This window comes from Natator depressus, chromosome 11 (genome assembly GCF_965152275.1).
Source record: "Natator depressus isolate rNatDep1 chromosome 11, rNatDep2.hap1, whole genome shotgun sequence".
NCBI lineage: Eukaryota > Metazoa > Chordata > Testudines > Cheloniidae > Natator > Natator depressus.
This window is the reverse complement of record NC_134244.1, coordinates 23335540-23353035: the sequence shown is the minus strand read 5'-3', so window position 1 is coordinate 23353035 and position 17496 is coordinate 23335540. Positions and strand designations below refer to the sequence as shown.

The window sequence follows — 17496 nt, the reverse complement described above, 5'->3', positions numbered from 1 at the left end:
TAGCTGTTGTGTAGCCAAAAGACTGTCATTCCAGCACCTTTCATGCTCTCATATCCAAATTTAGAATATATTCATGTCCAGTTTCTGTTTCCTTTTTACCAACTGAATAATTACAAGCATTCAGTCAAGCAAAAATGAATACAAGATCATTTCAAATATGTGAGAATCAAGGAAAATGGACCAGAGACGTTCTTATTAGCTTAAGTTTTCCCAAACATGTAGTGAAAAAAGTTTGCATAGTAACATCAAGCTTTTTACAGTTTTGCAACTGCCCTTAAGAAAATGGAATATATATATAATTGATAATGCTTAACAAAACTCAAAAATGCAACAGATGCAGCCAAAAGTGCAGGTCATTTTGAGCAGATCTTTACAGAACAGACATTCCATATTGTGTTCATCTTTTTCCACAATCACTGCTATGACAATCTGGTGTGTTTAACAGTTGTTGCTGAGTAAGGGAAACTGGATTGTATATGATTTTCCCATGTCAGCTGAGAAACACATCGCTTCCCTCTTTGGTGGGATAGCTGTACCATTATTACTTACAATAATGTATAAGAATACATTTTAATATATAGATCCCCATGCCTAAAGCATTTTACAAGCCTTAACTAAATTACTAAAAATAAAATGATAATGGCGTTGTGCCTATAAAAGTCACAGGACCCAGAATACTGAAACAACATAAACCACCAAATTAGAAAACTAAAAGATACATGAAATTCATCTTTAAAATCTACATACATTATTACTATTTTTATATCAGGAAAATAGAGAAGAGCTAAATATTTTACAGGGAAAATGTGGAAGGGGGATCACATGCTCACATGGGAAAACCCATAGGAAGGATTTCTGTGGCAGGAAAAATCAAAAAATTCCCCTCATAGCATTTCTTCTATTTTGGTGAGTGCAGAATTTGTCTCGCCTCCCTCACCCAATTCTCCTCAATCTCTCCAATTGCCATCAATCTCAAAATCTATGTAGACGCCTAGGATTCATTACGCATATATGGCCATATGTGAAATGGCCATGTGCCTCCCCACAAGTTGTAGGGCAGCTACAGCTGCCAGCTAACCTGCCAGCTCCTACACAGTGTGACTCCCACACCGTCCCTCACAAGTGATTGCCTCTGGGACCCCTGCCCTCCTCCAAAGGAAAGGGACATACACAATTATGGAGGGGCTCTGCACATCTTGGGATTACATAGTCTTTGCTGTAGGTCTGTGTAGGGTTTGGAGGGCATGCTTCATGGCCCCATCCCTCTTGCTTGATTCTCCCCATGTGTGGCTGCTGGATACCACAGAGAGGGGGAATATCCCCATCCCTGAGAATGGGAGATGGTGCAGGAGGCAGCTGGCTCACCTATTTCTGTGCAGGTGGGGAGAGACCTTTGCTTTAGACTAGATCTGGCTCTGAAGTAGGTGTGGACACATGCCACTTGGCTACATATTCGGAGCCTCAATCTAAGAGGTCCCATTGACTTCAATTTACTTGCACTTGCTCAGCATCTCTCAGCCTTAGGCACACATTATGTAGATCAGGTATTCTGCCAACAGTAGTATCAGGTACTAAACACCTGTAACTGCCTGCCTCAGTGGAAGATTGAGGCCATCAGTGAATATTCATGACTCTTAAGAATTATCCTAACACAGATTATCTTCCTTACAAGCTTTATCACTACCACTTTTACTCCTGACAAGTCTGGCTCCTCACTTTGTGTTGCTATTTTCCAGCTCTTCTTAAAATATGTGGCCACTTAGAAATTAATGACAGGTTTCAGAGTAGCAGCCGTGTTAGTCTGTATTCGCAAAAAGAAAAGGAGTACTTGTGGCACCTTAGAGACTAACAAATTTATTTGAGCATAAGCTTTTGTGAGCTACAGCTTATGTTCAAATAAATTTGTTAGTCTCTAAGGTGCCACAAGTACTCCTTTTCTTTTTGAAAGAAATTAATGGTTCCATTCATTTCAGCTGGACATTTTGAAGAGAATTAGAGCATTAGAAGTACATTTTACACATCAGCTATCCTTCCAGAAATGGATAATTATTTTATTCACATGGATACAAGCAGCTTGTTGGTATTTCAGTCCTGGGTCTTTGTAATTTAAAAGTTGTTGAATTTTCTCTGAGTCAGTATTCTCATCCACTTTAGTTTATTGGAACCATCATCATGAAAACTCCTGGTCCACAGATGTGAAACAAATTACATGGCTTATGCTGTTGCATTCCACTTTATTGTTGGGAACAAAACAAAGCTGGGGGATATACAACTTCTTAAAGTAATTATTGGGGCGGGCAGGTTAATCTAATTTTCTAGACCTCAAAATTTCTGAAGAGTTTAAGCCTAGAAAAGTACTGTTTTAAACATTAATTACAAGATACATTTGTTTTAAATCAGTAAACCAAAAATATTGACTGAATTAGAAATTAATACTTGTAGAGCTGCAGATCTCATTTAGCTTGAGATTTCCTGAATGATATAATTATTAATGTTTCATATACAGCATCTATATGATAAACCTACAGATTCATTTTACGTAATTAGTCTGTGGAGGAAATACACCACTACTTCTGAACTGTTGATTTTCCTGTAACACAAGAAGGAAAACAGTTCAAGTTTCTAAATAATAAATTAAAAACAAAATATTTTAAAGACATCTGGTCCACATCTGTCCAAAGTATACTACTTTAAAGCAGAGTAATTAAATGCAACAAATATTATAATCACACCTTTGAATAGAGAAAATAACATCTTCCATTTTTTATGTAATTTACCAAATTATGGAAATTTTTATTCATTTATGGTGTCTTTTTAACCTCTCATTCTGTCATAATAAAGAAGATGAAAGCTAGATGCTAGTCCTTCTTTTAAAATAACCAGTCCAGTGTTTTTAAGACCTTGACTGCAGAAAAAAAAACATTCTAAATCTTTAGTTATCTTCAGATGAAATTATAAATGTTTACAGATTATTTCTTATCCATTACTAAAGTAACTTTAACCCCCCCCCCATTAGTTACTTAAAGCCCTGATGGTGCAAAAAGACCCCCACATCAGATGTGTTCTTTCTTCTGTATCCAATGCACTAAAAGAATCAGAAGCTTTATAGTCTTAAAATATCTAGTCATAAAATTCCATTTGGGAATTTTTTAGCAAATGCATTTGACGAACATATTGCTTCTGCAAAAACATTTGTTTGCCTATTGCCGGGGACAGTGTAAATATCTTAGGAGCATAATGGAGTAAAATCTCATTCCATGGGCAAGTTAGTGATAGAAAAGTAAGGGGGTTGTCATTTTATTCATAAAAATCTACAGAATAATAATTTCAATGGTGTCACCTTCTGTGGTATGGCAGCGGGGACTCACCGGCTCCCATCTCCAGGTGCTCTAGCCGGTGGAAAGTTTGATAATACAGTGTTATCAGAAATGGGTCAAGTTGGGTATCATTCAAAAGCCCTTTCTCCCTCAAACATAATGGTACCAAACATGACAAATCTAGAACAACCATGTAGATATATATTTGAGAGAAATGTTTAAAAATCAACATTTTTTAAATTATACTTCAAACACAGATTCATTGTTCACATTAAAAAAAAAACCCTCTTTGGTAATCCTAGGGACGTTAAATGTCCTATATGTCAAGGTTATTCACCAAAGTCATTATCAGAGTTGTCTCTGTCTAGGGCACTGCTGCTAGATAGGTTGTCACACTGATTCTCGTGCTACACTTGCACAGCTCCATACAAGGCAGTCTGCTGGCCAAACATTTGCAGGCCGGTGAGCATCTTCTCTTTGCACATAAGCATTTAATTAGCTGAAGGATTGGTTCGGGAATGTATGGTATTTCACACATAACTAGTGTGATCCGTCCATCCTCCAACACCCATCCAGGCCTGACAGGGGAGGGTAGTTTTGGATGCACTGGATCATCCTGGGTCCATTTCATTGTCTGATCATTTGCCTTCTTGATCGCAGATAGAAATGCATACCTTGTCAGAAGGAATTTTTCTTTCTTTGTCTGTTTCTTGGAAAACATCCACCAAGGTAACTTTGCAACTGCATAATAATAGTCTTCAAATGGTAAACTTGGCGTATGAACATATCCAGTGCATTTATGACTTCATCAGTGACTGTCTCAGCCATTCCAAGCATCTTCAGAGCGAGGAGAATCTTTGGAGGCTAAATCAAAAATCTTCCAGTAAGTTAATTTGGTCTTTCCAACCAGCCTTCCAGTAGTGTCACATCCTGAAAGTGTCTGAGAACCTGGCAGTACCGTGGTTTTAATGGTCCGAGTGATAGGAAAACATCTCTGAGGGATATACAGCAATTCCGTTCCCCAGCAGCAAGCACAAAAACAGAATCTTGCAGAAGTCTTAGGTAGCATCTCCCAGAGAGCACTAAAACATCTGTGTCTTGTGCAAAAATCCAGAGTTTAGTAGCACCTCTCTTTGTGGCATTGACAGCATGCAGGATAATTTTAGTGTCAGCCTCCTCATGGGAACTATGAAGAAACTCCACTGAACAGTGCAAGGCATCCGCTTTGTTACACAATGCAACAAAGAAATTCTTTGAACAATTCCTTGCATGCTAGAGTGTTTTTTCTGCAAAGTATGCAATTAACTAATCCTTCATTTGAGTATGAGACAGCTTCTTTAATGTGACATTGAAGATGTTTGTGGAGTCAATGATTTTGTACTGGACAGGTGAAATAAGATAGTCTCTCTTCTTGCTAGTAGTATTTTAATTGATTCCTCTACATATGTGTCAAATATGAGGTGGATTATGTCATTGATCCAGTATATTCTCTGTAGCTTCATAATTAAATTAATCAGCCAAATCTCAGCAGGCATTAACAGTTTCTGGTTTGTTGAGAACTTATACCTCAGCCATTTATGATTACTATATTGAAAGGACTCTGCTGGCATAAGATACCAGTCACATTGTCACTGGGTGCTGGTTTAGGAAGACCAGGCTAGATATGTATTAGTGTACTTTAGTTTGCTTTTCGTTTGGCACGTATGCCTTGTTCCATCGCATTCAAACACAGATTGTTGTGCTACGAAGAATTTATACTTTCCCAAAGTCTCATGTAGATCAACATCATGGGGATTACCTGTCTGTGGTTAGCTCTGAAAAAATATGCTATGTTCACTTTGATTTTCTTTTAAGTCATTTACAGCTTTAGTCTTTTCTTGATTGGAAACCTTAGATTGACAAACCTCTGGATAATGCTTTGGGTTTTGAAGACTTCAAACAAGTCATGACCCAAAGTATCCATTCACTTCTCATCACTTGGACCTGTTTTGTCATGATTAATAAGCGCTGGTCTGTCGTACTCAGATGTGCTGTCAATCCAAGTAAGCTCATCCTGTCCTCTTCTTGGCACTTAGCTGAACCTAATGGTGCTTGATTACTTCTGGGAAAGTCATTCCAGCTGTGCATAATATTTCGTTCAAAATTCAATGGAGTTCTGGGGTTGTCAGGAAAAACTGGGCTTCTGTGTTATGCCCACCAACCCCCAAATAACTTTCCTTGCTGCGTTTTCATGCTCTAGAGCTTTATCTGAAACAAATGCCCAGCAGGGAATTAGCGACCTTTAAACACTCCAATTTCCTTCTTTAAATTCTTCCCATGTGTCTGGGGCAGACTTCACTACACCTCTTATTTCAGCAATTTACTAGGCAATCACTGCAGAATAGTTGGTTAGATCTAAAGCAAAAAAATATTTCACAAAGTCTTCCAGTCCTGTCAAATGCAAATTCCAATTAGCACTCCGGACAAATGAAATAAAGAGAGCAAAGACTCTCCCACAGCTAACACTTGTCCTGGCATCTTCGACTTTTCCTGGTGCTTGATGTACTTCCTCTGCAACCTTGCCAAATTCAGTGTATGGGTGCAGTTCATATAGCACACAAGCTGTCACTGAGCCACATGTTTAACCAGGTCCCCTACGGTGGTATTCTCCAAAGATTCAGATATTAGCTGGTATTCTTTGCTCCCCGCTAATGTCTAAAAATGATCAAGACCATAGTAAAAACAAGGATTTTGTAATACATTTCTTTGGGATTGGGTAATGGGGTAGCACCCACCTCTCATGAGCATGCCCTGGTTGAGTGCGTGTGCCTGCACTCTTGGTTTGTGGTGACCTCTGTTGGTGGTTCTCAAGCACCGAGTCATCCGAGTCTCTCTCACAGTCTGTATGTGAAGCAAACCAGACCTCTTCCAGTATATACAGACCACCGGGGCCTATCCCAGTACCCCTCTGTTGGTATCTCTGTAGCCCTCCCTGGGTTCAGTCTTTAAATAGTCCCAGCCCAGGTATGGGGCTGTACCCCCAGGGCTTCCTCCATGAAGACACTCTCTTCCTGCAGCTCTTCGTCAGCTCAGTCCTTACTCAGTCGCAGCAGCCAGCCAGGAGCCCCTTCTTGCACCCCCAAGCCCTGCCAGCAACTGATCTGCCCATGGTCCTACTCCTTCAGCCAGCCAGGAACACAGTTCTCACTCCTCCACTTCCAGGCAGCAACTGACTGACTCTAACCCTACAATTCCTTTTATGTGAGTCTGTGGGGCCCTGATTGGCTCAGTGCTCCCTGCAGCCTCCCTTATTGGCTGCTTCCCCACAACCATGCTAGGCCACTGGAGGACTTTCCTTCTACTCCTCTCTGGGATGGGGTGTGGTAGGACCCTGTGACCTCCAGCAGGGAGCCTCTGGGCGTAGTACAACCCATCACCGTGATTGTAATTAATTATGTTATGTAATGTATGTTATGTAACTATGTGCATACTGTTTACAAAGGTATTCCATTAATTTCAGGCTGGATGCTGACATCTTAAGCAGTACCTCATTAGAACTCTTTTGGCATTATAAACAAAGTTGATAATCAATACCACTGAACCACTTCTTTCCTAATGATACTGGCAAATCAAGTCAAAGCACTCCTTACATGTATAGTAATCTGTAACATTAAAAAAATTAATCAGGTATCATGTTCTGAGCATGTTCTGTTAATCAACGGACACAATTTTACTTTGTGAGGGCTGCATGTTTGACATGCCTGTGTTTAAAGTATAATTTAAAAAAGCTAATTTAAAACATTCTTCTCAAATACATAGCTACATAATTGTTCTATGTTTACCTTGTTTGGTACCATTGTGTTTGTGGGAGAAAGGGCTTTTGAATGATACCCAATTTGTCCCATTTTCGATGATACTGTATTATCAAAATTTCCACCAACCAGAGGACCTGGAGGGAGGCGGGGGAGGCGAGGGGGAAAGCAATTCCCCACCACACTGCAGAGGGTGACACCATTGAAATTATGATTCTTTAAATTTTTACAAATCAAATACCCCTCTCTTACCTTTCTATGGTTAACTTGCACATGGAATACACATGCTCCCTGACTAAAAAATTAGTATGATTTCAGTGTTGTCTGTTGGTGTGGCAGAGATATGCTTATAGCTGGGTGAAATAAATATTTAAATCTATATGCTATCTAAGCTGTTAATTTAAAGAGCGAACACAAGGTCTCAGAAAGATGGGCTAGGGAAAAGGCTTAAGACTCCAACAAGGCTGATTTGTGGTCTTGAATCCTGGGCTGAGGAAAATAAAAGTCCATATGGCATAAGCCATCATGCAGGTGAGTGAGCAGAGGAGGAAGTCATACTGAGGGGACTGAGCCTGAGGTCCCCAATACCAAAAACAGAGGTTAAGATAAACCTTACTCTGATAAGGTAAAAAGTTTTCTACAAATAAACATAACCTAATTCAAGGTAAATTCTGTCTGTTTATTTCAAGGGAACATGACAAAGACCCTGAGAGTTTCTTTAAAGTATTACTGAAACTTAAGGAGATGGACCTACCTTTTCATGTGTCTGTCCTTGGAGAGACCTTCACTGATGTCCCAGGTACCTTTTTGAATGATCTAATTCTTCAGGTGGCAGAAGCCAGACAATTCTAGAAGTTATGGGGTTGGTAAATTACATAGTAAAACAAAAAGATGCTGGTATGTTATAAAATCAGATCTTTATATTAAAAATATTTCAGCGCTCTTTGATATTGCTTGAGAGTATAAAGCCATTTATTTATGATATGTGTTCCATGTAATGCATTTATATGGATGTAAAATATATAGATGTAAGAGATTGGATAGTTCAGAGAATTATTAATGAGATTCAGAGACTTTCAACTCTAGGTCACTGGTCTGAATTCTGCACTGACCAAAAGTCATTACTATTTATTTGATGGCAGTTTGGCCTATATGAAATAAGTGAAATGCGTCTTAGTTCACTTCCTAGTGGACAAGTGTTAACATCATAAAGACTACCATCATAATTGACACTAATTGTTGACATTATCAGCAGAAAGGACAAGACGTGGATGACAATGGAATTAAACTATCCTCTCACCCTTAGAGTGGTCCCTTCAAGTTATACTTAAGTCATATATTTATATATTTACATACATACAGAGAGAGAGAGAGTGACAGAGCATGTCAGATATTCAGCTGGTGTGAATTAATGTAACTATTGACTTCAGTGGAATTTTGCTAAGGATCTGCTCTGTAATATTTCTGTGCTGTCATTTGAAATATCTGAAATACTGCTATTGTTGTTTGTTATAACTGATGTGTCAACTATGTGCTTGGGCCTTACCAGGAACTTTTTGTTGACTTGAACAAACATACCCCGAGTTTATTGCAATTTTTTTTTCTATTTCTGGGTCAATTGCTCTATATACTGTTTAACCTCTGACCAAGTTTTTGTTCTGCACATCCTTAGCTAATAGAATTGTGACCTTGCGGGATGCTTCTTGATATTTGTTGAAATTCAACCCCATTGCCTACATGGTTTTACATTTTCTGCAATTGCCCTGCTTTAAGTGGTAATGGTTTTCTTCTTGGAGATTTTCAGGTAGAGGCACTAGACACTAATTTAGTTTAAATCTAGGGATCATTTACACCATGACCATGTCTTTATACCAATTCTATAATACCTTTGGTATAAAACTGGCATAGTTCAAATATATTCAAAAAAGGATTTAGGCTCTTCAGGGCCACTTTAGATGCCCAAATCCCAGAATCAGGCCCCACTGGGATTCAGAAAGCCCCTGCTCAGCTCCCCCCCCCGAATCCTGTTGGTGCCTAAACTCTCCTAATACCTAAATTTGTGCATTAAGAGTTCCCTAAGTGCCTATGTTTCTGCCTCTGAACCTACGCACTGCAGCCCCATCTCAGGCATCCGGATGCCTATGTCCCAGAGCAATGCATGAACTGGGGGAAGATAGACATTTCTCCGTGTAACTTGTCAGTGCGTTCAGTAAGTATGTTCAGACCTCACCTACTGGACTGGGCCCCTACAGAGAAGCTCACACAAAATCCAAATCTCTCCTCGTGTATAGTCCAGTGGTTACAGTGCTCTCTTGGGATGCGGTAGACTCCTGGTTCAGTTCCCCTCTTCACCTGTGGGGGAGAAGGGATTTGAACAGGGATCTGCCACCTTTATGGTGAGTGCCCTAGCCACTGGGCTATGGGATAGTCTGACGGAGGCTCCCTCCATCTCTCCTGTTGAAGTTGCTCCACTGTGGATAAATAATTTCAAAAGTAATTGGAGCAGAGGGAGTGGATCCTGGATCTTTTACCTCCCAGTTGAATGCTCTAACCTGCAGGCAGCAGAGTCATTTTCATGCTTGCTCTCTCTTTCTGACCCAACGATTCTTTCATTATTTATCCACAGTGGAGCAGCTTAAACATTGGGCGAGAGAGAGAGCAAGCATGAGGATCCAGTCCCCCTGCTCCAATTATTTTTTGAAATTATTTCACCACAGTGGAACACTTCAACTGGAGAGACTGACTGTCAGACTCTGCAGATCCATCAGAGGGAGCCTGGACTTAGGCACCTATTTCTGAGAGAGGGGCAGGGCTTACCACTTACCCCTCAGCTTGGCATCTCTCATTGGTTATCAGAGATGAGAAGGCGCCAAGTGTACTGACTTTTGTGAATCCCATTCTAAGGCACCTGTCTCTCCCCATTCATTGTATTGGGAGCCTACAAGTGCCAAAGTCAGACTTTGTGAATCCCAGTGATTTTTTAGGTGCCTACGTTTCTTTGTGAATGTAGCCCTTGAGCAGAAATAGACTTCAAACACTCAGTGTGATGATCCTAACAGGAGCGTATGTAATATGCTGAGTAAGTGGTTATGCTGCCAGTGGCTGGCCCGCTTGCAGGCTAAGAGGCTACTGCTGCCATCATCCTTAGAGGTAACAAAGATCATAGGTTCCATCCCCAATGATGAACCAAGGTGAGGCATTACGTTATATAGCTAATATATTTGAAATGCTACAAAAAGTGTCCAGTTTTGTGCTCTGACAATTAATGGAATGCAGCAAGGCATTTCAAATATATTAATCTGATTCATTAACATGTGACTGATCTCTAGGGTACTAATGTGACTCCTTTTCCCTAGTATTCAACCGTCTTTAATGTGTTTATCCTGACAACACTTCTGTGGGATAGGGAAGTGCCATTATTCCCACTTTACAGATGGGGAACTGATGCATAGTGAATAAATGATGTGCTCAAAGTCATACAGGAAGTCTGCAATGGAGCAGGGAATTGAACCCAAGTCCCAGGGTAGCATTTTAACCACTGGACAATGCTTCCTGTCTATATAAGTGATGTTTTTTCTTAGCTTTCATATAAGGTCCAATCCAGCACCCATTGAAATCACTGAAAGACTCTCATTGGTTTGAGTGGGCACTGGATCAGGTCCATAGTGCATGCTTCCAACTGTCCCACAATAAAGACACTCTAATTTAAAACACTAAGTTTGCATCTCATTGTAATCCTGATGCACTCTCATTTCACATCAGCATAAATCACCCTGGTGTGGCATATCTGTCTAGACAGATAATCTCCTGGAAAGGAACACTGCAGCACATTTAAACCAGCAACCACCAACCTCCCACTTCCAGTTACTCTTATGGCAGGATCCAGGTCACTGATCATCAAAGGTGAAATGACATGCCTTTATGCAAATTCTACATAAGTGACCATCTTACACCCAAAATCAGTAACAGAATATAAATAAATATATACAATTTAAGCTAAGTAGTTAAAATCAGTACATCCCTGATCCTGAGCGTTCCCAACTCCCCCACTGGAAGTTAAGGATATCAGCACTAAAGCTGGTCAGAAATTCTCTGACGGCACATTTTTCCCATCAGAGAATGCTGATTGATTGAAATTGAAATGTTTCGTGAAGACAGTTTGATTTCAGCAGCATTTAGATGGAACCCAGTCTGGTCTCCATCAGAAATCTGCCTGCTTTCCTGCCAGCTCACCTGCCCAGCTCCTTAGCAACCCACCTGGTGACCTGCTGGGGACCCCAAGTTTCCAGGCTCCTGGGTCCTTGGAAGCTTGTGTGGTGGGCTGACAGGGAGCCTGAAAACCCTGAGAGCCAGAACTCCAAAGCTCTGTGGCCCCTGGCACAGCTGGGGTCCCAGGCTTCTGGCTCCCCTTCAAGCCAACAGGCAGGATAATGGGGAACTGGGAGCTGGTAGGCCCTGGGAGCACCAGCTCCCTAGCTACCAGGCTCATAGCTTCAGGGAAGCCACCAGGTGGATTACCCCAGACCCAGGGCTTTATTCTACTTCACAAAGTCTTTCAAAATATTTGGTTTTCATGTCAAATTGAAATGAAAACACATTTCAAATTATCAAAATTCTATGTGAAATGGAATTACTTTTCTCCATACAGCTCTAATCAGCACATCTAAGAAGATGCTCAACACCCCCCTGAACCAGGATCTTGTTTTCTGTTGGTTAAGGCAGGATTCTCTATTTGCCTTTGTTATAACTGGTAAAAATACTAACACCTAACGCTGTGTAAAATGCCTCTTTCTGTGTGCTTTTGACTTTAATAATCTCTTCAAAGTAGTAGGGGAGAAATGGAATGTGAAACAGAGATATTGTATTTAAAATAAAATTTAGGGTTAAGAACTCCTGTGGAGAGCTTCTGGTTTATATCTATCATGAAACAAGTCATTAATCTTTAATATTTGCATATAATACTCTTCTGCACTTTGCTTCTTTTCCTGGCTTGTGAGGTCAACTGTTCTGTATAAAGTTTTACACAATTCAAAAAGAACTGGAGCTAATTCTGACTATACAAGCTTATGTTGGACTTATTATACAAATAAACAGTAAGAATAATGAAACCCTATTTTGGGAGTATATGCAGTAAATTAAGTAGCTTTTTTAAACTAATGATGGGTGAACCTCAAAACATTGGTAGTTTGGCTCACATATAAACCTGCTTTGTATATTTTCACCTCTTGAGTCGGTAAAATTGGGCTTGAAACAATTGGTCTTATAACAAGCTTATTTGTTAGATTTCTAGTATTTCCTGCTTCCTGTTCAACCAGAAATATCACAAGAATAGTCTTCTTTCTAGTATTCTGGCACTTCCTCCTCTGGCCCTAATAGGAAATTAATCTGGTCTAAAATAACTATGTGGACCACTGAAGTTGTTCAATTTCATTTGAGCATTAGGTGAAGATTGTTGGTCCCGTTCTTCTGTGTTGGGTTGTTTGTTTGTTTTTTGCCCAGTTCTTCTTTTTATATTACTTTATGAAAGCCAGTTCTCCAAAGGCAAGTCTTCAACAGAGATGCTCACTTGTGCGCTTAGCGACCTCTGGCACAGGAATTTGGGGCACTCTTCAGAGAGAAAGAAAAATTCAAAAGTTTTACTGTACAGTACAGAATTCTTCACTAGCCACATGAAGGCAGTGTGCCTTGCACTCTGGGTAAGACAGAAGGAGTATGACTTATCCTTCATAGAATCATAGAATTAGAAGGGACTGCAAGGGTCATCTAATCTAACGCCCTTCCAAGATGCAGGAATTGTTGTGTCTAAACTATCCAAGACAGATGGCTATCCAGCCTCCTTTTGAAAAATGTGGGTTATATATTTTCCTGGTGGCTCCAAGAGGAGTACTGCTACTGTATCATTTATCTGCCTTTTTCAAGGTGAGTCTTTTCTTTGGTATTCTGTTAACTGTAACAGGGTCCACGACCTGTCCCTCTTCCTGGGGCCCTCTTGCTGCCCCAGTAAGGCTCCAAGAGGCTTCAGGCTTGTGCAACCCATGTCTTTATTTACCTACAGTTATCCCACCACCAGTGTCTATCTATTTACAAGCTTTACAGGATTATTCAACCTCTTTTACAAGCAGTCAGCCTTCAGCTAGGAGGCCTTCGGTTCTCTCCCTCACTGACTGACTGACTGACTTCTCCCTGGCTGCTCCCTTGGCTTCTGGCTCCCTCCAAGCCTTTATAGCCCTTGGCTTGTCAGGCCAGCAGTTGTTGCCAATCCTCAGGCCAGCATCAGGCTTTTTCCATCAGCCCCAATCTGCTTCTCCTGATTGGAGCTGACTGGGCAGGGGCTAATTAGATGCTTTTGCACCAGCACCCTGCTACATAACCATTTTGTGTTAATTTTGTTTCACTCTCTCCACCAGTGGAATGAGGAACAGGACAAGCAGTTACACGGATATCTGGACCAATGACAGGTCTAAGGTGCAACCTCTAACAGCATGCAGTTTTCTGTGTAGCTTCTGTCATTGATATTGAAGTGAACCATCATGGCTAGAAATACAGAAACTCTCATGAACTATAGTGATGGGAGCAATATAGAAGAATCTAATGACATTCAAAGCTTGCAAAGCTCATCTTTTCCCCAAATATTTGAAAACGGGGGGAATAATAAGTATGGAGAATTCTTGTGAGGAAAGGGAAAACTGAATTTTTAAGTTGCCTGTCTTACTTCTGGTGGTTTATATTTACCCATACTATTCACTTCGGATACGTTTTTAAATTATGTCTAGGGTACATACAGCATATGGATAATTGTCCTTTCTTAAGCATTTTTATAAATCCAAACAAACAAATATAGAAACTGTTGTAGCCATCCTGGCTAGAAATGGGTGCTATATATGACTCAAGAGCTAGGAAACTCACTTTCTGATGGCATACAGCACTTGGTTTTAGCACTGATTGACTGACACATTGGATCTTAAAATCACTACATTATTATTATCAAAAAGAAAAATTATTTTAAATAATGTTCAGAGATTTTAAAGTGTGTCTGTTAAAATTGTTTCCTTTCCTGAGTTAGACTAATATAGGAGGAGGGGTGAAAAAAGTAGCACCAGATTCTAAGATATTTTTTCTGTAAAATATGTGACACACACAGAATATATGATGGTGTCCTGTGGAGACAAGTTTTATTGGCAGTCATTTTGGATGATGCTGCGTATCTTATTTGTAGTTTCTTGTGGTGAAGAGAATCACTAGCCAGTGTGCTGCCTTCTGGCTAGGAAGGGCATTGCAGGGTTTCATCCTCTGTAGTCCTGCTGACCAGATCCATCTATGGTCCCCTCTTGACTTGTGACTCTGCCGTCCAGCCGTGTCACCTTTTTTCTCATTCCTTCTGGGGTAAACCAGGATTTTTACCCAATAGTCTTTCTGGCCTCTAGTGTCTGGAGTCTTCTGGCTAGTCCTCCCAGTGAGGCTGGAGGGGAACCCAGTACCTCCCTCTACTATGTGTTCCAGCTCAGAGACCTTTGTGGCAAGTGGTTACATTCTGTCTGGTCAGACCTCTTGCTTCTTCCTAGCCTACTTCCTCCAAAGCGTCCACCTTCTCCTCCAGGGGTTCATATTCTCAGCAAGAATCTGCCCTAGGTTCCAGCCCCTAGTCTCAGTATTCAAGGCACCAAAAGAGAAGAAAGTAAATTAACAGAAATAAGGAGCGGTTCCAGCTTCTCTGTCCTACCTGGATCCTCCAGCAGTCTGTATTATTGCTCGGTGTTCACAGTCAGTCCAGCATAGCTTGGTTTTCTACAGTGCTCCTTTCTGGGAGATGAGGGTCAGAGGTCTGTCCACCTCTGCAGTCTGGGGCTTTATGAACTGAGCTTCTCCCTTTTGTAAGCTCTTCCTCCAAGATTGGCATGTGTCACAGGGTGGGGCTGCCTGAACCCAAAGCTGATCTTTAACCCTTTCTTGCCTGGTTTCGGGGTTGTATACACACACTTCTGCACATCATGAGTAATGCAGATCGTCCCAAATTCATGCCAATAAAACATAATATACCACACACACCTCATGTTTTTATTGTCTATCTATCCATTCATCCTCATATACAAATAGACTTTATATAAAGGGCAATGTGATGAAATATGATCAATCACAATGGATTTGAGGGGCCACATTCCCCGTGAATGTCATATGTGGGTCATCCCTAACAAGTGCCAATAAAACTTATGGCACATACTTTACTGAAAATTTATTTAACGACTTTTTCAGGTGTTGTAAAGGAATTTAAAGGTATTGTATTTTATATCCTCTCGTTATAAGATTAAATTCCCTTAGTATCACAAGTTCTTACTTTACACGCTTTGGAGACAGAGGAAAATATAATTGATACATTTTATAGAATACCTTAAAAAAGCCAAAATCCCACTATTGAGGAAGAAGGCCATACTAGTTAAAATAACAACCTGGTTTAGAGGCAATGAGGAAGCAGCCATACAAAATTTAAATATATATATATATATATATATATATATAAATTTTGCATAGCCACTTCCTCATTGCCTCTAAACCAGGTTGTTTACATATAACAAATTGAATAAATGGGAGTTTGATAGGAATGGATATAAATCAGAAGATAGGAATTGCAGAAAATTGATAAGGGAAGCAAAGAGACACAAGGCGAAATCTATGGCCAACAGAGTTAAAGCTAATAAGAAGGAATTTTTAAAATATGTCAGATACAAAAAGAATCCTGACAATGGTATTGGTCCATTAGTAGATGGAAATGGTAGAATTATCAATAATAATGCAGAAAAGACAGAGGTATTCAATAAATATTTCTGTTCTGTATTTGGGGGAAAAAACAGATGATACAATCTGAATATATGGTGATAACAACATTCTTTCCCTACCATGAGTATCTCTTTAGCATATTAAACAGAAGCTACTAAAGTTAGACTTTTTTTTTAAATCAGCAGGTCCAGGTAACTTCCATCCAAGAGTTTTAAAAGAGGAGCTTGCTGGACCATAATGTTGCTTTTTAATAAGTCTTGGAGCACTGGAGAAGTTCCAGAAGACTGGAAGAAAGCTAATGTTGTGACAATTTTAAAAAAGGGTAAACAGGATGACCTGGATAATTATAAATCTGTCATCCTGACATCAATCCCAGGCAAGATAATTGAGCAGCTGATATGGGACCATAGGTGCTAGAACTAGACATGCTGGGGGTACTGCTGTACCTCCTGGCCTGAAATGGTTTCCATCATATACAGGATTTATACTTTGGTTCAGTGGTTCTCAGCATCCCCATTATACAAATTGTTCCAGCACTTCTGTACAGGACTCGATTAATAAAGAATTAAAGGAGGGTAATGTAATTGATGCAAGTCAACATGGGTTTATGGAGAGTAGATCCTATCAAGCTAACTTGCAATATTTTTTTTGGTAAGATTACAAGTTAGTAAGTGTAATAGTAATAAAAGTGTTGACATAATATACGTAGACTTCTGTAAGGCATTTGACTTGGTACCACATGTCATTTTGATTAAAAAACTAGAACAATGTAAAATGAACATGACACACATTAAATGGATTAAAAACTAGCTAACTGATAGATCTCAAAATGTAATTGTAAATGGGGAATTGTCATCAAGCATGTGTATTTGCAGTAGAATTCCTCGGGGATTGCTTCTTTGTCCTACACTATTTAACATTTTTATCAGTGACCTGGAAGAAAACATAAAATAATCACTGATAAAGTTTGCAGATAAAATGAAAATTTGGGAAGTGGTAAATAATGAAGAGGATAGGTCACTGATTCAGAGCCATCTGGATCACTTGGTAAAATGGGCAGAAGTAAACAATATGTGCTTTAATATAGACAAATATAAGTGTATATATCTAGGAACAAAGAAAGTAGGCCATACTTACAGGATGGGGAACTTTATCCTGGGAAGCAGTGATTCTGAAAAAGATTGTGGTGGATAATCAGCTGAACGTGAGCTCCCAGTATGATGCTATGGCCAAAGATCTAAGGTGATCCTGGGATGCATACACAGGGACATCTCAAGTAGGAGTAGAGGTTATTTTACCTTCATATTTGGTACTGGTGGCTGGAATACTGTGTCGAGTTCTGGTGCTCACAATTCAAGAAGGATGTTGCTAAATTGGAGAGGATTCAGAGAAGAGCCACAAAAATGGTTAAATGTTTAGAAAACACACCTTATAGTGATAGGCTCAAAGAGTTCAATCTAAAAGAGAAGATTAAGGGGTGACTTGATTACAGTCTATAAGTATCTATATGAGGAACAAATATTTAATCGAGCAGAGAAAGATATAACATGATCCAATGGCTGGAAGTTGAAGTTAGACAAATTCAGACTGGAAATAAGACATTTTTTTAACGTTGA

At 39.8% G+C, this 17496-nt stretch overlaps 1 protein-coding gene across 1 annotated transcript in view; it reads left to right on the top strand.

Moving 5' to 3' along the window:
• The window catches only part of GTDC1 (glycosyltransferase like domain containing 1), a 291732-nt gene that overhangs the window by 256601 nt on the left and 17635 nt on the right, over positions 1-17496 (top strand). Inside the window, exon 6 of the mRNA XM_074967297.1 lies at positions 7798-7907. Within this exon, the coding sequence (XP_074823398.1) occupies positions 7798-7907 (110 nt within the window). The remainder of the gene's footprint in view (positions 1-7797; positions 7908-17496) is intronic.